Source organism: Acomys minous (assembly GCF_964271855.1).
Source record: "Acomys minous genome assembly, chromosome: 5".
NCBI classification, from domain to species: Eukaryota; Metazoa; Chordata; class Mammalia; order Rodentia; family Muridae; genus Acomys; species Acomys minous.
In genome coordinates, this window is record NC_140494.1 from 47410362 (window position 1) to 47433598 (window position 23237).

Genomic DNA, 23237 nt, shown 5'->3' on the forward strand with positions numbered 1-23237 from the left:
TTATACAGGTGTTTGGAGTAATGTTTTTTTTTATGTAAAGGTAGAGCAGGATGATATTTTTGAGTTCTAGGACAGAGTAGACTACACAGCAGGTCTCAAACCTGCTACACCTGTTTCAAAAGTAAAACACAACAATGTCTGTATTATGTTATAAATTGATTATATAATATATATTTAACTATATGTAATCTCTTATCACACAATAATATATGTACATATAGCATATTATGTATAATAGAATAATATAAATATAATATAGAAATATAGGTAAACTATACATAAATGCACAGTTAACTATAAGTGGCCTTAAAATGTCTTATATACTCATTTATTCCACATTATAAAGAGATTGAATGTTTCTATTTCTTCTACATTAATTAAATTTACAAACAAACAAATCAAACTTGATGGGATGCATATCTGAGTTTTACAGATTGCATATTTAAGGAATAATTGATGATAATAAGGGAACATTCATTTCTTGTTGTCTTAGATTTTCATGTTTAGTCTCTCTTTTAATTGTAGTCTAAGTAGCACATTGGCACTGTGCTTAGCAGATACATAAATCTGATTTAAATTTTATATATAGATGAACCAATTTGGCTTCTATTCTCAGAAAAATATTGACTGCATTTGTCCTTATTAAATGCTGTGGATTTACTTACTTGAGTAATATAATTTCTTCTATTTTTGTTTACTATTCTTTTATTTATATTGTGTATCACTACATTATTAGTGACAACTTAAATCTGTATTCAGAATAGATACCTGCTCTCTGTAGAACAATGAAGGATGATGTTGTAATTTATTTTGGTTCTTGTGCTGTTATTACCTTTAGTAACATATTTCTGGAGGTGTTTTGTATATGTAATCCATTTAGTTAAAAAGAACAGACCTAGAGGAAGGGAATAGGGTGAAAGCAGGAGGGAGGGAGGAATGGGAGGATACAGGGGTGGGACAACAATTGAGATGTAACTGGAATAAACTAATTAAATCATTAAAAAAAACCAGCAGTCAGTATTCTGGTGCCACTTTTGGAAAAAATTAAATAAATGCACCAATTCTAAATTTTAAAAGTCTTCAATAATATGATTTGTATTTACTACTAGCATGCCATACACCTCAAACCTATTAACTTGTTCTCCTTTACTATTCTTGGCATTGCAGTCTATTTTCTTTCTTTTCGTTTTCTTACTATGATTTTTTCTTTGCATGGGTTTCTTAATGTTTTCAGGAGCATGGTATAATTTCCACTTCATCTTTTATTGTTCATAAATATTTTTTTCTTTTCTAATGCACATAGGCTAAAACATAATTTTTGTAAAATCAAACATGAATATTTATTCTACTTTTATTGTTTTATTTTTCTATAATAAGAATTAGAATTAAAATTATGCCATTTATATGGAATAATTTCTGTGTATTTGATATAGCATATGAGCACTCTCATTCATTGTACATATTCTTATTTTTATAAGTAATAAGAATATTTATTTACTTATTCCAGGTGGTAGTTTTGGAAAATAATTATGAGTTTCTCCAGAAGGTTTTCTGTGAAAATAATAATGGAAACTATGTTTCCTAAGTTTTAAATCATTGTCATCCAGCCAGTATTAAAATTTTGTTAAGCATCTTGTGAATAGTTGCAAACATGTGTTAATATGAGATGAGAGTGGCAAAAATAACACTTGGCAATCAGGATGCTTTTTCAGTATCATTGACAAAAATTGTTTGTGAATATAGTACTAACTGCCATGTGGTCTCATTATTTCTGTTTGTTATTTTATATATATTTCTTCTCACATTAACAACATTGTATATCTAAATGTAACACTGAATGCTACTTTGTTGAACAATCTTTATTGTTAAAATCAAATCTGCCTCTGTAGACCAAATATGCTATTTGATAAATTTTATTTTTCTGTAATTGTATATATGTGTATATGTATGTACATATATTCTTATGTATGTTTTGTATTGTTTATAATTTTCTTTTTTCTTTTTTAATAATTTTTAAAATTTATTTATTTATTAATTCATTCATATAACATCTCAATTGTTATCTCATCCCTTGTATCATTCCATTCCTCCCTCCCTCCCATTTTCCCCTTATTCCCCTCCCCTATGACTGTTCCTGAGGGGGATTACCTCCCCCTGTATTTGCTCATAGGGTATCAAGTCTCTTCTTGGTAACCTGCTGTCCTTCCTCTGAGTGCCACCAGGTCTCCCCCTCCAGGTGACATGGTCAAATGTGAGGCACCAGAGTACGTGAGAAAGTCATATCCACTCAACTGTGGAGAATGTTCGTAAAAACTTTGTACATTGTTTTGGATTTTGTTGGATTTATTACTGAGAAATGTGTATAGAATTATAATTAATGGCTGTTTGCATAATGTTGATTTTGAAAGATACTGTTTTATTTTGAATTTTACAGTGTCTTATAAAACATCAGCTCATAATATTACTCATCCTTTGATTGTGTTTGGTGTACATTTTTAATTTCATCTTTAATAAAAGGAAAATGATATGTGTTTTTAAAAAATTACACATAAACATTTTTGCATGGTTTTTCTCTTTCCTTTAGAAGTGAGATCTTCCACAACAATGTCATGGCACATGTTTTGGAAGTAATATATATCCGATGCAGAAAATTCATATCATCTACAGTCAATTACATAATGATGCTCTATTTGGGTAGTGATCACAGTACCATCCTTAGTCCTTTAACCTCCAGAAAACAATACAATATGTTTTCTGATTCTATACTCTTCTGATTCAAAAAGTAGCTTGGTTTAGACTAAATATATATGTGTATATTATTCTGTCAGTATTAAAAATTAATAAGTACTATGTATGTTAAGAAGCTACTATTGGTCATCCCTTATAAACGCATATAAGACAAATACTATTTCATCATATGTGTCAATTTTGAGTTATGTGTCCATTCCAGTGAAAACAAGTATCACCAAGCTTGTCTAATGCTGAGCTTTGATACTCTCTTCCTTTGCCGGTAGTTGATAATTTGTAAGAATGCATATCCTTCTCTTCTCTAATCCCTTTGCCTGAAGTGTGAATAAAACCTGTATCTGTAACTGGCAACCAAATCTGCTGAAAATACTCATGTACCACTTAGCAGATTACATTGTATGAAACAACTGCATTTCAATGCACAAGAGAAGTTCATTTTAGTTAATGGATTAATAAGCAATTGCCTTTTTAGAGAAAGGCCATCTGGCAAGAAATTAGATGGGCTGTCTCACAAACTTAAGGGCCCTTAGTAGCTAAGAAAACTCCCGGAATTCTCCAGTTTAAGGCTAATTGGGAAGTGAGGCTAAAAACAATTTGTGAAACTCAATAGATTTTCCAGGCTTGGCTGAGAACAAGAATGCTGCAGCATTAACAGCTCTGTGAGACTCTAAGAATACTGGGGTAAGCCATACTTTAGTGTGGATGCAGAACAGCAACTGGGGCAATGCATGTACTTTGTTTTAGCTGTGAGTGCCATCTATTTTCTCATACAGCACTTAAGATGAATGCACATTCCCAACCTGTTTGTTTGCCTCAGATGCTCCTGCTTTCTCTCATGTGTTATGTTTCCAGACTCCTTCCCTGTCTGTCCTTTCCTTATTCTCACCATTCTATAACACATAGAGGCTCTTTATAGTGTACGTAAATTCACATCAACACACACACACACACACACACACACACACACACACACACACACACACATATACAGGCACCAACACAACGCATCTTTCGTAACTAATATTTCACTACCATGTGGCACTTCCTTAGAGTCCCCAAAGTGATATAATCCAGGTTCTTCTCACAGATACGGTATCTCGCCTCCATCATGCCATGAGAGGACACTGTTTACTCGTCATGTTGTGTAGGACTCTACCTAGGCTGTTCAATACAATATTATTGCCATGACAAATGGCTTATACCTACATGATCTTATTGTTCTGAATTACACTGTGATGGGAGGAAAATTTATTTTGTATAATGCTCAAAAAGAAATCTATTTGTACTTAAAACCTTATACAATTATTGTCACTGAGCATAAAAATGACACTGAGGGATTTGGTGAATAATACTTTAGAATAATAGAAATAAAGCTGCTTATTTCTCTTCTGTTCAGATGGTAGGAAGAAAAGAATTAACTTACCTGGCCAGGCTTAGAATTCTCACAGACAACAATATCGTATTCCCTTGCAAGTTCGGGTGGATTGTCATTGACATCCAGAACTCTAATGCCCACAGAGACGTGGCTCAGCAAACTTGGGTTGTCTGCAAAACACACAGGGGTATATTTAGTATTGCAAAACACACTTTAGAGGCTTGGCTTACAATAAATCTCCTTATTGCTGTAGCTTGCCTCTAGCTCTGTATGTAGTAGCAGGGCTGTTAGCAAAAGACAACTTTATGAAGGCTGTCCCTGTTAGAACTCATTAACCTACAGAAAAATGAAAAATGAACATCAGAGCTTGACAGGAATACAAAAATGATATTTTTTTCATATCAAGGAAATTACATATTTTCAGGAACTGGAGTGGGAAAAAATTCTCAGAATTCATTAACAGCTGTCAAAGCCTAAGGGACAAACAATTAGTTTTAGCAATGCCACAAGAATAGCACAGCAGCTACTACAAAACAACAACCAAACAAACAAAAATACCACACAAACAAAAAAACAAAGACCATAGAATCCGTAAAATATTCCAGCTCTAAATTATATGTAAACTCACAGAAATTATTAAGGAATGTTTTGTTGTTTAATTTCAATAAAATAAAAATTCAACATAGAATATTCACATAACAAATGCATTTGTAAATATTCAGTGTTATAAAATATGTCTTAAACTTAGTTTTTACATCTTTCTGAAAGTTCATTAACCCTAGTATGCATGTTGAGGTTTCTCTTCCCAGAGCACTCTAGGTTGATTTATGTTGCTAAAGCAGTAATCACAACAGTGATGAATATTCTCAAATACATGGAAGTAAGCAACATAGCAAATTAATTATAGAACACGCATAACCAATCATTCAACATACAAACAGGAAATAAGAAATAAAGCTCATCACCCACGTATTCTAGTAGTGAACAAAGTAGACAAATATTCAACATAAAATATTATTTATGATGAACACTAACAAACTTAATTAACTAAAGAAGAAAGAACTTAAGAAATAGTCTAATAAAGTATATAGGAGATCTATATACAGAAGGATTTATCAAATTTTATTGAAGGAGAATTAACACAATTAAGATTCCTATTATGTCTGTAGTCAAAGAAACAAAAATAACATAAGCCAGACTGTTCTCTCTAGGTCAATGTGTGGATTCAATATAATTAAATACAAGCCCTGATAGCCTCTCATAAAAGCTGAAATTTGATTCTAAAATTCATAAACATAAATGCTATTCAGACTTGCAGGTGAAAAGCACAGTAAAAGAAACTAGATGTATGATTTATTGATGTTGCTTTATCTTATTAAAAGTAGGTACTGTGGCAGTGTCAGGTAGAAAGTGAATGAGAAACAGAAAACAAAACACAGAGATATTCAGGACCCTGAAGATTGTAACAATGAAGGAAAGGAAGATAAATGGAGAGAGAAATGTTTCATCAAGGAAAGATTTTTCATTCTACTTGGTGTCTGCATAACAATGAGAATGAGATGTTAATGCTGGTATGTATTACATTTATTTCATGTCCGTATAACAATAAGAGAAAAGACATTAATGCTGATACATTGCCAATGACAAATTATATTTTCTTACTGCTGACTAGAACCAACCTTAAAGCATATTTGGAGGAACATAAATGTGTGGCATCAAAATACATATAAATTTTGAAGAAGTATTTACATGAATATATGATTAAGGTGAAAAATGTCAAAGCCCACATCATAATAGTCATGAATATAATAGTGACAAGCTCCCGTTTGTAATCCTATCTTATTACTTCCCATGTGTGACAAAAGAACAGTTCAAACTGAAGGTAATTGATTAAGAATAGGACGGTATATTAAAATGTACCTTAACTCCATATTATTTTGGCTAATCAGGGTATTAGTTAATTGTTTGTTTGTAAATTAGGAACTTCATTTGAATTTTTTCCAGAACTTATATTGATTCTTCAGTAAGTATTTTATCCTGATTGTCAAACATTTTAGCTGCAATATATATTTGTATATGCTAACACATTTTGTAAAACTAATTTCAGAGACTTTTCTAAGCTACTAATGGAATATTTGTTCTTGATTTTTTCCTTTTTGTGTCTCATTTCTAGAAATCAGACTTCTTATTGTTTTTTATAATGTTTTAATTAAAGTGTATTATTACTAGAGATACTTAAATACTATTTAAAGCATTCTGCAATATCAGGAAATGTATAAATTTGCTATTTTTAGACTTAGTGTGTTATCTAACTAAATTATATTGTAAGATGCAATTAAGGCATCATGCCAATATTAATACAGTGACCAATAGGGAAATTATAATCGAAAGAGTATTCATGTCTATGCAAAAATCATAAAAGAACAAAAATATGTAGTTTTGCTAATTCAATAATTGTACTTACAGTAAGATTTTCCCAAAGGGTCAGCTCTTGGTTTAGTGATTCTTTGTATTGTTATCTTTGTTTCTAATTTATTGATCTTAGCCCTGAGTTTGATCATTTCCTGCCATCTACTCTTTTTTGGTGTGTTTCCTTTTTTTGTTTGAGAGGGCTCAGATATATTGTTAGTATGTGCTAGTTTATTAGAGCACTTCCTGGTTCATAATCTACATATATTTTAATATCATTATCAAATATAATCAGGTATTTACAAAGGTTAGGCTAAAATCACTTACTAACATAATATAATTTACTTTCTCAAGTTGTGATTTTATTATAGTCTCCTGTTTTAAAGGTGAAAAGTGAAAAGATTTCACTTTATAGATGGCTTAGAACTCAATATGTAGACCAGAATAGCCTTGAACTTATAAAAATTCCTATCACTGCTTCCCAAGCTAGGATTAATGAAAGACATATGCTACTTCTACAAGTTTTTAGTATAATATTTAATAGTTTAGTAAAAAAGTTTACATTTTTAGTAAAAAAGATAAAATTGCCTATTATGCAAAAGCAAATTTCTACTAATGTATATTTTAAAAATTACAATCATACTTTAATTTCCATAAATGCACATGAGCAAAAAGGACTTATATATTAGTTTAAAGCAATAGCTTTTTATTTGTTACAAATATCAGCTGTTCTTTGTATCTTTGTCTATTTGTTTTTGAGGGAATTTCAGGTAGTGCAGGCTGGCCTCAAGCATGTGGCATTGTGCCCATACAGCTCAATTATACTATAAGGTTTACTTCCAATACTTTGAAAGTGCAATTGCAGTCTGTTTAGTATAGGTAAGTTACATAAGTAATATTTTAGTTGATCAAATCGTGGTCATATCAATTACTAGTCTGTTTTTATCATAAGAATATACATAGAGTGTAACAATAATATATTTTAAAAAATTGGTCACTGTTTATTAACTGACTCATTACAAAAGTACTATGGTAGATAACATAGTTCACCCTTCAAATAAGATTCTTTCATGGTCTTCTATGTTGAGAACACCTTCATCCTCTTCAAAATGAGCTGTCACTTTTTTCCCCCACTGGAGCCTTGAATTGTTTTCTGATACTATAGAAGCTGTGAATCAGATTTTTCCATGCAGATCGTGTCATACTTACCAAGAAATGGGGCAATCAAGGAGTGATGTGTTAAGGAATTTCTGTCTCACTGATTTTCCATAGTCATGTGTGGCCATGAGGTTGAGAACCCCTCATGCACTATATGATACATAGTCCTCAGCAGGATAACTGGTTTCACTGAGCTTAGCGAAGTTTCCATTGTATAGCTGGCACAGTCAGGGAGGCAGCAGTAATTTGCAGATCACTGAGCATAAATCAATTATATCTCAGATTCTTATGACTAATGGCAATTTGGTTTCTGCAAGTATGCAGAAGTTTAGAGCTTTTCTTTTCTTCCTAGCTATCTGAATCTCAGTATTGAACATCTATGTTTAATTCTTGTGAAAGTTTTTAGCTTTTCCTGAACTTGCTCCTTGCCTCAAGACACCTCTTTGGTCAATCTATTTTTTTTATCTTTAAATTTTCAGATTATATCTTACTTTTATCTTCCCATTCTCCCCTCCCTCCATCTTTCACCCTATTCTTCTCCTCTAGGCCTGGGACAGAAGGGGACCTCATTGCCCACCACATGATAGCAGCCTATCAGGTCTCATCCAGGTAGCCTGGCTTATCCTTCTCTGAGTGCCACCAGGACGCCCCACCAAGGAAAAGTGATCAAATAGGGGGCATCAGAGTTCATGTCATAGTCCATTGTGTGGAGAATGCGCTGTCCATTGGCTTGATCTGAATAGGGGGTCTAGTTTTACTGCATGCATTGTCCTTGGTTGGTACAGTAGTTTGAACAGACTCTTCTGGGTCCAGATCCACTGCCTTCATGGTCTTCTTGCAGAGTTCTAGGACCCACTGGGTCCTTCTATTTCCCCATTCTCCCATGCCTCTCTCACCTGGAGTTACAATAGGAAGCTTCAGCATCTTTTTGCAGGTATTTTACCTTCAATTTTGTGAACTTTCCTCACTTTTTCCTACAGTATTGCAGTAAAGTAAGAACCTTCTTTTTCTTCTCTATAGCTCCATGTTTCCAGTTAATAAGAGAAACTATAATGAATGATATTTTTATTAAAATATTTTCAAAGGTTCTCTTTAATGCATCATACAATTATCTGTCAGCGACTCATTCATCCCAGTACTTGGGAAAGCAGAGGAAGGTGGATTTTGGTGAGTGTGAGAGCAGCCTGGTCTACAAAGCAAGTCCAGGACAGTCTACAGAGAAATATCCATCTCTATCAAATGAACCAAACAACTGATATAACAAAAAACTCAAAAGCCCAACTAACTAACTAACTAAATAAACCATCACCACCAACAAAATCATTTGACAAACAGAATACTCAGTCTTTATTTTCTCTGTCAATATATTTGCTTGTTTGAAAATGAAGATAGTCTGGATACTTTTACTTGCAGATTTTAAAATTAATTTTATGAAAGTCACATAGTTTCACAGCCATAATTAGGGTGTGGTGTTTAGTGATATGATTCCAGTGATCCTAGTATTTTATTTAGTGTGTGTGTGTGTGTGTGTGTGTGTGTGTGTGTGTGTGTGTGTATGTGTGTGTGTGTGCGTGAAGGCACATTTATGCCATGGTATACTTCAGAAAGTCAAAAGAGTTTTTGTGGGTTAGTTCTCTCCTCCCGTTTTGGATTCTGGAATTTTACCTTAGTTGTTAGGCCTTCTTGGCAAGTACTTTTACCTGCTGAGCCAATCCTGTATTCATCTTAGGCTTATTTGATCACTGAAACTGCTTATGTTTAGGAGAGGCCTATGTTATTTATAGACTTTCTTTTTTCTGCCAATTTCACTTTATTTGATCCTGTCTTAATATCAAGAAATCACTATTTTAAAATAATGTATTATTACTGATATTAACATGATTTTGATTGAAAATGTCACAACCTTTGCTTTATAACAGAGAATTAAAATGCTTTATTTTAATAAATAAATGATTTATTTAAACAAATATTTGAGTAAATGTTACATAATTGAAAACTAAACTTCACATGTCTAAAACATTGATACCAAATAATGACAGATATTATTTTACAAAAAAATCTATTGTTTAAAAATACAAAAAGGGGGAAATTGGAGTTATAACATCTAAAATACATCTCATGTATTTGCTTAAGTTTTTTTTTAGTGAGGATTGTTTCTGCAAAATTATTTCATACTCCTCTTCCAACTTCCTGACTGAGATGAAGTGCTTAGAAGGAATGAGTTGACCCCGTTTACACACAAATCCATATCCCTGTAGGTATTCATTGTGATGGCAACACAAATTAGAGGATTCAAATGTAAGCTGTTCTTTTGATCTTTTAGAAATGAACACTGTCTTTGTTCTATATCATGACTCTAGAGTCAAAATAATTCAGTCTTACTTGAAATAAAAAAAAATATAACTCTTCACATTGATATAAAATAAATTAGGAACTATCCTTTATCTATGCAAAAGTGCTGCACTAGGTTAATCCAGTTAGAATGGGAAAATTTAGCTGAAATATGTCCTCTCGTGTTTCCGATATTTCCAAATTAACCATTTATTTCTTATCTTAGTATTCTTACTCATAGTATCTGTGAACTATTTTTTAGCTTACCTCTTTCTAGAATATATAAATTCATTACATAATCAACACTTATACTGTCCTTTCAACTCACATTTATAATTATGTTTCTGTGCTGCCTTGAAATTTGGAAATACTTATTTCTGAAGTAAAACCCAAGTATATCATTAACAGGAGAACTAAGAGCTTTTTTTTTTTTTACCATTTTCATTTTTATGATGTAGTAATATAAATATGAAAAAGTTTTGTTTTAACATCATTGATAACAGAAAATTGTAAATTAAAAATGGAAATTATAAGAAATGTTGTAGGAAACAATGATAGTACGTTTAAAGTATTTAGAAATTAAATGTTTGTAGTATTTGTAAGCACGATCATTCACCAATACTCAATTTCTCACTGAACTGAAAAAGGTTTATATTTTACCACATATTTATGTTCATTGGCTGCTAGTGCCAGGAAGCTTATAAAAAGGTCACACATTCAGTCATCTAAGAAGCTTAAAAGAGACAACATTTTAGTATTTATAGAAAACATTTTAAGTATTTATAAAAATAGCAGTAAAGAAAGGATATAAGGGAAGGATATAAGGGAGGATATAGATTTAATGAGAAAACAAAAGCCTTGAATTACACGGTCTGGTCAATACCGGTGCTGATATCACAATTATTTTAAACAAGTATTGGAATTCCAATTGGCCGCTTTAGAAGGTTAGTACAAAAATTATAGGAATTGGTAAATTATCAAAAATACATTAAAGCATATAGTGTTTTAAGTGTGTGGGATCAGAAAGGCAAACAAGGAAGTTGAGGCCCTATGTGGCTGACATAACTGTAAGTCTATGGGGAAGGGATCTCTTACAACAATGTGGTACTCAGATTAATATTCCTGCGATCACAGAGACAAACAATGATGAAGTTAAGGGTTAAATGGTACAGATTTCTAGGGAAGACATTAAAATGAATAATCAGGAGCAACTGTCCCTTGCCCAAATTCAAACAGATATTGAGTTTCCAAATTTATATGAGGTGCCAGGACTTCAGTGGCAGGGTACAGTAACAGATGTATGAAAGGAAAATATTGGGCTAAGGATTGTCAATCTAAAAGTGATATGCAAGATAATATTTTACCAGCCAGAAAGAGCAGGAGGTACCCATTAGCTCAGGGCCTTACCAAAAATACCAGCTGGATTTCCCTGCCCAGTCCAAACGTAACAGAATCATGGGAAAACAAAAATTAGGTATTACTGATCTAATGCATGCTACTGAAGACAGCAGCCTTGGATCTCACCTCAAATATATCAATTACATTATCTTCATGGGTTGAATGTTACAAAATATATACTGATTTTTACATCCATTTTCCTCCAGGGACAATGGGAATAATTCTGGGAAGAAGTGGATTGATTTCTCAGGCGATAAACATCCTGCCCTCTCACAAGTCTGTTCCCCATCCCACATTTGGGATCAACAACAAAACATGTTTATCTCTCCTACACAGCAGTGTCTCTAATTTGTATGAAATTCACTGAGAAATTATAAATACCTCACCTTTTTCTCAATTGCATGACTTAAAAAGAAAACAAATTTCATTATCCATCTTATGAAAACTTTGAGCTTACACTACACAAAACTGCTGTAGGATATCTGATCACACTGTGACACCCAGGACTGTGTATGGGGAAAACATGTTTCTAATTGTTGTGGCTCAGAACTTTAATCCAAGAGTTTTCTATAATGAGGATTAAATGAAGTAAACTGTAGGTCTAGAAGTGGAGCAGTTGACAGGGAGTGAACATAAAAAACAAAGCGCATAGAGATTGAGAGGAAATCTAAGGATGGATAGAGAGAGGCACAGAAAGTAGAAAGGGGATATTTTCAGTTTGAAGGAATTTTAAGACAGCACGGAGACGGACAAGGCACTTAGTAGGAAGGTCAGCTGGGTCCTTTCTATGCCTCTCTGAGCTTGTAGGCTTGGCATTTGGCTCCTAAGTATTGGTAAAATTAAATTAAGATTTTGTTAAAAAGCAACACTTAAATAACAAATCTTGATTCCTCTGTGTGCATGAAATTACTACTGTATAATATTTGTGTTGATTGTCTGTTTACAATAAATTATCTGATTCAGAAGTAGAATAGAAAGCACAGCTGATTATTTTCTCATGATGTCCTACCGTGCATTGTAATTTATTCTGAAACTAATAAAAGTCATTGAATAATCTGCTCTGTGACATCAGAAAGTTGATGATACAAAAGAAACCTATGCTTTTTTAGAGAAAAAGACAGAAATGACTAATTCTTGGGCTCCCAGGAACTTCTATGGTGCATCCATCAAAAAGAGTCTGGTTGTTTAACTCTTGAAAAAGGTACTGCCAAAAGATCACATGATAAATTTGATGGTCTACTATATATATCTAAAGTTTGTGTTGTTTGAGTCTGAGTGAAAGTGTTGTCCATGAGTTGGAATGTCCTCCATAGGCAAAAAAAAAGTGTGTCAGATCTCACGAGGCTCTTGTTAAAGGTGGTTGTTATAACAAATTGGGTGTTGAGAACTGAACTCAGATTCTCAGATATAGCAGAATATTGTCTACTACTGAGCCATATGTCCAACCATAACCTATGGTGAAAATTCCTTTAACCCCATTGAGCTATAAAACAGCATATCACAGAACTGTAGGGGACAGACCAATTACTCTAACTGACTCAAGGTTCAAGCTGGCTTCTGCTACCTATCACAGCAAGAACAGAATTCAAACTTGTTTTTCTACTAGAGACTTTTATCATACATGGCCAAAAATGTGAGAACTAGACCACAGTATATTTTGGCTTATCTGTTCTTTTTCATGTGTATACATACTTATTCAGGTTTTTCAATAGATGGGAAATTATAAAATTATAATTTTAATTAAAAATAGCATAAAAAGAATTGATAAAACATTCTGCTCTGGAAAAATGTGAGTACCCTATATTTCTGTCAGAATGAGTTGTCATCATAGAAGCAATAAGTATCCTAGTTACCTGAATCTGGGTAGGAAAAAGGAAGATAGAGTTGCCAGTCAATTAACTGAAAATATTCTATTGTATAAGCTGGTGGTTGTAGCTATATTTAATGTTTTGTAAGTTAGTTAATAATTAGAATCATGAAAATATTTGAAGGGACAAATATATTAATTTCCATGAGAAGATCATGATATAATATTCACAGTTTTTTTATCATAAGCCTAAACTTCCATAAGTGCACAAAATTAACTTGTGTGTGAGTTTTGTACAAGTTGAAATGAATCTAGGAAACACTTAAATCTAGCTTGAAACACATACATACAAAAATCATACAGACATATTCATACATACATGTAAATGTATGTGTGTATATAGACAGAGATAGAGAAGATATATATAGATGTTGTCTTTCTATGTAGATGTGTGTGTGTGTGTGTGTGTGTGTGTGTGTGTGTGTGTGTGTGTGTATTGTGTGTGAATAGCTGTTATGAGAATGTATAATTAACCTAAGGAAGAAAATAATGAACAGAAATCAGAAATGAATGTTTTATCATAAAAGGAAAATTATTTAACCTATCATAAAATATATTTTCTCTAAAATACAATTAGGGTAAAAAAAAAATAGTTCAGCAGTGAAAGTTCCCTACTGCCAAGCATAAGGACCCAAATTCTATCCCCGAACACAGATGTTTTTTCTTAAGCTTTTAAAGAATCTTTTTTTTTTTTTTTTTAGTATGTGCATTACAGGAAACAAAACACAAGAATCCAAGAACTAAGTCACCCAGTCACAAGCAGCTCAGCTAGTGTGTCCTTCTAGATTCTGCAACTTGTACATACACTTGGGTAATTGAGATTTTACAGCACGTACCATGCTTTCCCCCATATCGTGAATATTCACCAACCAAAAACTCCACACTACATGAGCATTCCCAAGAATACACCATGCCATCTCATTCTGTCAGACAAATTTGCAATCCTGTCTTCCTTGGCAAAAAAATTCATAGAAGACAAAAATGGCAGCAGGCCTCTAGATAGACTTATTGGCAAAGCCGAACCCAGATGTTAAAAAAAGAAAAGTGATTCCACAAATGATTTTCTCCTCACCTTCTGGGCTCTGACCATTAAATCCAATCTCAATCAACCATCCATATGTACTGTAAAAATTGTTAAATATATAACTAAACAGCTTCAAGAAAGAATAAAACTATAACAAATTACTTATGCCTGAGTTATGCTGAGGGAGGATGCTTAAATCTCTCTCAGAAGGGGAAATAGAGCAGACAGTGGAAGTGTTGAAAAGAAAGAACAGAATAGGGGAGGGAGTGCCAAAGGACATAAGGGTGGGGATCAAATGAGGGGAGGAGAGGGTGAGAGGACAAAGGCTTTGCAGTGAGAAGAGAAACCGTGCGCAAGAACACCTCTGAGACCAGCAGAAGACAAATAACATGGTAGGTGGGGTCCTTCTTGGATGATAAGAGGGAGACTCTAGCTGAGACTCCTAGTATCTAGGGTCATGGAGACTAAGGAGGCCACTCTCTAATCAGACAAGACTCCTAGTGGAGGGAGAGGAACACCAATCCACCCAAGAAATCTTTGACCCAAAATTTACCCTACCTGCAAGATGTGCAGGAATAAAGAAAAGGCAGCATTGGGGGGAATGTCCAACCAATGAGTGGCCCAACCTGAGATCCACCCCCATGGGAAAGAGCCAACTCCTGACACTAACAAGGACACTCCACTATGCTTAGAGAAGGGAGCTTCAAATAGCTTTTTTTCTGAGAGGGTCCACCCACCATTGGATTGAAACTGTTGTTGAGACTCACAAACATTACCCAGATCTCAGGTAGCATGTGGAAGAGTGGGGTTCGGGGATAGAAGGATCTGGAAAGGACAAGAGCACCACAAGAAGACAAACAGAGCCAACTAACCTGCCAAGTAGAGACTGAAGCACCAACCAAAAACCATGCATGAGCTGAGTCTAGGCCCCCTACACATATGTAACATATGTGCAGGTTGTTCTTCATGTGAGTCTCCTAATAAGGAGAGCAGGGGCATTCTATGACATAGATTAGATCAAACACAACATTAAACCTATTTCCGTAAAAGTTCTATAAGTTAATACATGTCTTGTAAATCTAGAGAAAATTGAATAAGTTTTTTAATAACTGAAAATATTCTCTTTTGTCAAATAATTCCAAGATATTAAGAACCCTTCTATCCTAAACACATATAACTCTAAACTGCTTTCCGCCAATGGGGAAATGAATCTTCATCATCATCATCGCTGGACTCCCAGCATACTCAGGTAATCAAGTTTATTCCTTCTCAAGTCTCTAATGGATTTGAAGACCAGGTATCTTAGTTTTACAATGAAGCTTAGTTGTTTAGGGGTTCAGAAGTTTTTAGGTCTAGATAAATGTTTTACGTTGATAATGACAAGAGGTGACCGAGATTGATTTACATTCAGAATTTTAGAAGCACCAAGATAGGAAAGATGTTTTCCTTAAGGCTTTCAAATACATATAGGCAAACCCTAAGAATGTAACAGTTATATAATTCCTGATTGCGTCATTGTTCTCCTTGCTATAAAAAGTTTATTGTATATATGTGTAATAATATAAATGTATAGGTAAATAAAAAACTACTAATGGAAAAAAAAAGAACACACCAATGGATGTGTTTGAGAGAGGAATCCTAGAAAGGTTTAACTGAGCAGGAACACAGAAAGAAGTAGCTGTGAACGTCAGGTGATACACTCCTGTGGCCTGGAATCCTCTACTGAATAAAATGTCATAACCAAAATCTGTGCAGCAACTTTATGGACAGACTTGAATATGAACAATTCACTAAAACTGTTCTCATTTTAGTCATCTACCCTGATGTGTGAAAGTATTCTTAACAGAAAAAAAAAAAAGAAAGTATTCTTAACAGGTATTTTAAATTTGTATTTGGAATACAAATCTGTCTTGTCATTCCTCAGGCTAGACACTGACAGATATATTCATGAACAGACTTCCACATAAGTGTTTTATTTCTCTTGCCTATTGGTGAAAGAAATACCAATTTCATTGCTGATATTCCCTTTGTGTGCCAGGCAAAGAAACTGTGCCAATTAGGATCTCTGTGTGTGCTAAGTAAAATTAATAATATGAACACATTTGTGGAAGACAGATGACATACATCAAAATATCATAGTGACATTAAGAAGATGATGTGTAAAAGCTTTGGGAACTTGAAACCACTCAATCTCTTCTAATAGATTTTTGAATTATTATATGCACCTGCATAAAATAATATCAGATTAAAGGCAACAGGGACTATATTCATAACTCCTAAATTTAATTTGTAGCACCTGAAGATACAAGTTGCACAGTTGAATTAAATTTAAAATTTGGAATTTAAATGTATTTGCATGGAAAGAAGAGAGTCAATTAATACAGCAGATATAAGAATGGTTTTTCGAAGAGTTGGGAGTGTAATAAGAGGAAAATCATGGAATAGTGAGTTAAAAACTATGTATTTACATCACTGCAAGGCACATACATTTGTTTCTGCTATCATTGCTTAGTTTGTAGAAAAATAAATTCTCTGATTCTCTAAAATCACCAGAATCATATTTTTTGGTGAGGGTAGGAGGAGGAAAAGGTTTATTTGGCTTATGCTTCATCATCATTGTTCATCATTGAAGAAAGTCAGGGCAGAAGCTCAATCTGGGCAGGAACTTGGAGGCAGGAGCTGATGCAGAGGCCATAGAGGAATGCCACTTACTGGCTAGCTCACATATCTTGCTCAGCCTGCTTTCTCAAAGAACCCTGGACCACTGCGAATGGCGCCACCCCAGTCAACACTAACAAACAAAATGCCCTACAGGTTTGCCTACAGCTTGATCTTACAGAAATATTTTCTCAAGCAATGCATCCTTCTCTTCAGTGACTCTAGGTTGTGTCAAGTTGACATAAAACTAGCCTGGCCAATGAGTGTTTTACCTGCGTGTATGTCTGTGTACAACACACATGCCATGCATAATGCCCTCAGTGGCCAGAAAAGTGTATTGATTCACCTGAAACTGGAGTTGCAGACATCTATGAGCTACAATGTGGGTGTTTTGAATCAAACCTGAGTCATCTGTTAGAGCAGTCAATATGCTCAACTGCTATAATCACCAGTCATTTGTAGATGCAAGAGAATAACAGTACTACACAAACTAAGTATGCTTCCTTTATTAACTCAGGATTGACACAAATGACCTGCCAGGAGGAGAAGAGGAAGGGAGATACAATTAGGATGCAAAGTGAATAAACAAATAAATTAATTAAAATTAAAACCTTTACTTTTCACATGGATTTTCTTTCATAGGTTCTCTCTCTCTCTCTCTCTCTCTCTCTCTCTCTCTCTCTCTCTCTCTCTCTCTCTCTGTGTGTGTGTGTGTGTGTGTGTGTGTGTGTGTGTGTGTGTGTGTGTTATCATTAACAAAGCTATGAATTAAATTGAGTAATCCCTGGAATGAATCTTTTTAAGTTCACATAGAATCTAATATAATACTGACCATTTAACTTCTACCTGCAAAAGGAAACTGGAGCAGAAACACAGCTCAGTCTGAAAATCCATATAGATTCCTGGTCATTAGTTCAGAATGAAGACAGAACTCAGCACTACTATATTTACAATACTAAAAGTTGAGATCCACAGACGGCAGAAACTCATTATATTGGAATGCAAAGTGATGGAATGTATCACTTAGGAGGTAGAATACATAGGAGCCACAATATATGAAGAGCTGTTTTGAAATAACATCTATGTGTGTAGGGGGGAGTGATATAGACATTGTAATCAAGATCTAAGCAAGTGTAAATTATATCACTGTGTATGCACAGGAATAGACCCAACAGTCCAGTATATAAGGATTCCTTTAATTCCAAACTCTTTGCTGTTGATAGACGTGGGCAAGGGGTAGCCGCTGCCTACATTTGTGTACACACTGATGGCTTCACTGAACCATAATGATGTTCCGTTCCAGTGTTCACACTGATGGTCTTGGATAAACGAAATGAGTCCTAAGACCAAACCTAAAATCCTCAATCTGAGAAACGGACTCTTATATGCACCGAGAAAGGCTAAGTTTTGAGAGGTGAACAGGAAATAAATGAGGATGTGGGGGACAAAAGTCAGAGCATATTATATATTTTTATGTAATCTTTAAAGATGCAATCAATAAAAGTAATGTAAGTAGTCTTGACTGATATTCAGAAACTGCAAAACTTAAACAGTATGAATGAGCAGAGCTTAGGTCACTCTGAAGTGAATTTCATGTGTCTCCTTGATTCGATCCTGAGTTTTTAAGGTGTCTGGTCACACTTTATTTTGTAACTTTCTATGTCACTGTTTTAGTTTCCATCAACATTTAAATCGGCAGGCCAAACAAAGCCCCTTCTTCTTCATGCTGCACTTGAATCTCTCTCATAGAGACCTGAGCACAGCAGAAATACCGACTGCCAAGCCACAAAGAAATCCCTTCCTGAAAGCATTCACTCTGAAACATGAGTCTCTGCTTACTCTAAGTCAGCTGGTCTCCCAGGCTGCTTTCCTACTCTGACTGTGCTTTAGAACAGTAAAGCCCAGAAAAGCTATGAGTCAGTGTCTTACGATAAATCACTCTCCCAGTTGTTGCCCTTCTTTTCTTCTCTGCTCCATGCCTCACACCCCCCCTCCTTCTCTACTTCCCTTCCTCTCTTCCTCACTCCCTCCCTTCCGCTCTCTCTCTCTCTCTCCCTCCAATATTCCCTCCAGAGTTCATACATACAAAATATGGCTGTATGGACACCTCCTTCCATTCAATTTCTCAACAGTGATGACAAATAAATGCATATGAGCATATCTACAACTTGGACAAGATATGCAGGTTTAACTTCTGATTCTTCTCCAGAAAACTGAATGCATTCATTAGCCTCTTGATGAAACCATCACTGAGAAATTAAACTCCACAGTTGCTTTTGTCATTCCTAGTAACACATATCCTTTCACTACAATGAGGATTTATAAAGAAACTTTCTGTTTGTGTTGTTCTTGGCTCTAAAACAATTTATAGTCGGATTAATGTATCTACCCAGCTTGCTGTTGAAATATCACTATCTAAAAAGCATCATTCACTAATAATGTAAAAGTGTATTATTTAATAAGTGTCTTATTGCAGAGATTATAAAGCATACCAAACCGAGGACTAACTGGTAAGCTTTTGGGTTTTTTTTTTTTAATCTGAAGAGACTAAGAAATCCAATAAGCAGAAAAACCCAATCTACATATGGAAGGTGGAGAACAATATTATTTGAAATTGAAATATCCTGCAACGGCAAGTGCACCCGAAGCTGATGATAGGTAGAAAAAAGGAGCTTACTTCAATATTCTCAATGTAATACATTTTGCCAAATAGAATGAGTTGAAAATCATATTTGACACAAGAGTCACTAGAAAGACCACAGAATTGACATCTGAAATCAAGAGTTTTTAAGCCATAAGAGGATTCCAATTAAACCTACTTACTGATGTATTTTTTTCCTCATCTTTTTCCATTTAATTCTATCTCAGAGACTCCAACAGAGTCAGCCTGTACCTCTGGGCTAGCCAAGTATTTACCATGTGTTCCTTCCCTTCTCCTGAATTCTAGGATTACAAGAGGTTTCTCCTCTAGTTTAAGAAACCCTTAAGTTTCTAGTTAGAGCAGCACAATTTATTGAAGATGCTTTTTTTTCCATTGTATGACTTTGGCTTCTTTGTAAAAATCAAGTATCCATATGTGTGTGAGTTTATTTCTGTATGCTCTTAGCAATTCCATTGGTCAGTTTATCTGTTTTCCATGCCCACACCATGCAATTTTTATTTCAATTGCTCAGTAGTGCAGCTTGAAAATGGGGATGGTGATACCTCTAGAAGCTTTTTTATTGAATAGGATTATTTTAGATATCCTGAGTTTTTTTCCATATGAAGTTGAGTGTTGCACCTTCCAGGTCTGAGTGTTGGTTTTTGGATGGAAATCGCATTGACTCTGTAGATTGCTTTTGGTAGGAGGGCCATTTTTACCATATTAACCCTTCAGATCCATGAACATGGGCAACTTTTCCATTTTTTGGTATCTCCTTCAATTTCTTTCTTCAAAGGGTTGTCATACAAGTCTCTCAATTGATTGGTTAGAGTTATACCATGATATTTTATATTATTTGTGGCTATTATGAAGGGTGTTGTTTCACTGCCCTAACTGGGTGTCTGCATGTAAAAGAATGCAAATAGATCCATACTTATAAAAGGCATTGGACTGAACTCGGCACAAAATCTTCCAAATATGTAATTCCAGCAGTCCCTCTTTTGGGCAGCACCCATACATTTGTTGTTGTTCCTTTAAGGCTTGGTTGGAAGCCCTCTGAGACCCTAAATCTAGAGTGATCTGCCAGACACAGCAACTGCAGCACCCAGAAGCCCATGTTGAGTGGGGCTGAGGCTGCCTGCAGGAAGCTTACCAAACACTGTAACCCAGGTAGCAGCCAGCAGTACTTTTGTTTCGACTTCAGATGGTGAGCTGGTCTGCCACCATCCCTCACTCTTTGATTCTATTTTCCCTTTGGGAGCACTAAGCATGGTCATTTCCATCTTCTAAGCCAGAAACTCTCAGCAGACCAGGGGCAAACTCACCTTTCTGACAGTTCTGCTTTTGATTGCACTCTGTGGACTGCCCTGTCTCCTCCTAATTAATTTGTTTTGACCTATTTATTTTCTCTTTTGGTAGTCTTTCCCCAACTCAGTAAATGGCAACTCCATTCTTGCAGATGCTCAGACTAGAGAAGCCTCCAGAGTCATCTTTGACTCCTCTTTATCTAGCATCCTGTGTCTAATTGTTTATATTGGTAATATAAACAACAGTGGCATACTAAAGGGTTTCTGAAGAAAACTCAGTGGGTTATTTACCAAAGTACGGTCAAGTTGAGGGGAAATAATAAGAAAGGGTGACACAACTAAGAGGTAGAAGCAATGACCAACAATGCCCAGAGGCCAGAAAGAGTAAGGGTAAGGAGAGCTTATCATATTAGCAAGAACTGTGGCCACCAATACACAGCTGCCCAACAAGCCACCAAACCTGTCAGCAAAGGAAAGCACCCATTGTCAAACAATATCCTGGCTGAACAAGAGAAAGGAGGAAGAAAAAAAAAATCCTCTCCTCTTGGCCTGCCCTCTCATCTCTTTTTGGGTAATTCTATTGCTTGAACCCAAGCAAAAGAGGGCAGGGGTTGGGGTTCAGGTATTATAGCTGCTGGAGATGGGACTTTCAGGCCATGGGACCAGAGTGGTGAGGATGAGGAAAGCGTGGTGGCACTTTCTCTTCAGAATTGTTCAGAGAACATCTTCAGGCTCATTCTTTGGCTGTTTTGAACTGCATCCAGAAACTAACTATCCTTCATTATCTCCCTAGTCTAAGTCATGGTTTCTCATATGAGAAAATTCATTATATCTGCCCCAGGCCCCACCCCTACCCCATCTATCCAGAGTTTTAAAAATTCTGTGATCCTTTAAAATATATGACTTATTTGCTTGCTCCTTTTCCATCACTCTCCACTCAAATGTAAATTTTACAAGAGGACAAACTTTGTCTTTTCAATACATATCAAATTAATTTTTAATGTAATTTGGAGTTGATTGTATTCAAAGGCTATTATGTGATTCAGATTCATATGGTGTGATGATTTGTTCATAAAAATGTATTTGTGCATATAAACATTCTGGAAGTATTTAAAACTTCATTAAAAGTGAATGTCACTGGGGAAAAAAGTGCATAAAGCTTGATTCCAAATGCATCAAAGACCTAAACATAAAACTGCATACACTAAATCTAATAAAAGAGAAAGTGGGAATAGCCTTGAACTCATTGGTATAGGATATAACTTTCTGAACAAAACACCTCAGGCATTAACATAAGAAATTAATAAATGGGAACTTTTGAAACTGAAAAGCTTCTGTAAGGCCAAGGAACTGTCAAAAGGACCAAATAGCAGCTATGAAATTGTAAAAGATATTCACCAACCTTACATCAGACAGAGGGCTAATATCCAAAATATATAAAGAACTCAATAAATTAACCAACAAATCAAATAACTCAATTAAAAAGGCGTCTAGAGATAGAGGATTCTCAGCAGAGGATTCTCTAAAGGCCAAGAGGCACTTAAAGTAATGGTCAACTACCTTAATGCAAAGAGGGAAACACATCTGACAGTTCATCCTACACCCTTCAGAATGACTAAGAACAAATACTCAAGTGATTGTGAAGGGTGGCAAGGATGTGGCACAAGGGGAACATCCTTCATTGCTGGTGGGAATGCAAACTTTTACCATCAGTGTGGAAATAAATCTCAAGGTTTCCTAGAAAATTTTGGAATAGAACTATCTCAAGATGCAGCTATACCACTTTGATTTGTACTCAAAAGATCCTCCATCATACCACAACTACACTTGCTCAACTACATTCACAACAGCTTTATTCATAATCACAGATACTGGAAACAACCTAGAGGTCCTTCAACTGAAGAATATATAAAGAACATATGTTACATCTACACAATGAAATACTTCTAAACTATTTTTAAAAAGACATCATGTAATTTACAGGCAAATGAATGGAACTAGAAAATATCATCCTGAGTGAAGTAACCAAGATTCCAAAAGACAGGAATGATATATACTGACTTACAAACAGATATTAGCCATGAAGTACAGGATTCATGGACCCAAAGAAGCCAAAGAGAGTCTAAGGGAGGAAGCTTGAATCTTATACAGAAAGTAGTGTAAAATAGTTATCTAGGGTAGATAAAAGGAATGAAATGGGTGGGAGAATGCATAGGTAGGTTAACTAGGGGGGAGATATTTTGAGAAGAAAGCAGGGTATTGGGGTGGAGCACATGTAGAGAGAAAATAAGTCAATGGGAGATATCTCTGGAACAGGGAAG

The 23237-nt window shown here is 34.9% G+C and overlaps 1 protein-coding gene across 8 annotated transcripts in view; it reads right to left on the reverse strand.

The window, feature by feature from the left end:
* Window positions 1–23237, reverse strand: part of CDH18 (cadherin 18) — an 838900-nt gene that overhangs the window by 31765 nt on the left and 783898 nt on the right. For all 8 annotated transcript variants that reach the window (XM_084783756.1, XM_084783758.1, XM_084783759.1 and 5 more), the window contains one exon: window positions 4172–4293. In XM_084783756.1, coding sequence (XP_084639882.1) covers window positions 4172–4293 — 122 coding nt within the window. The remainder of the gene's footprint in view (window positions 1–4171; window positions 4294–23237) is intronic.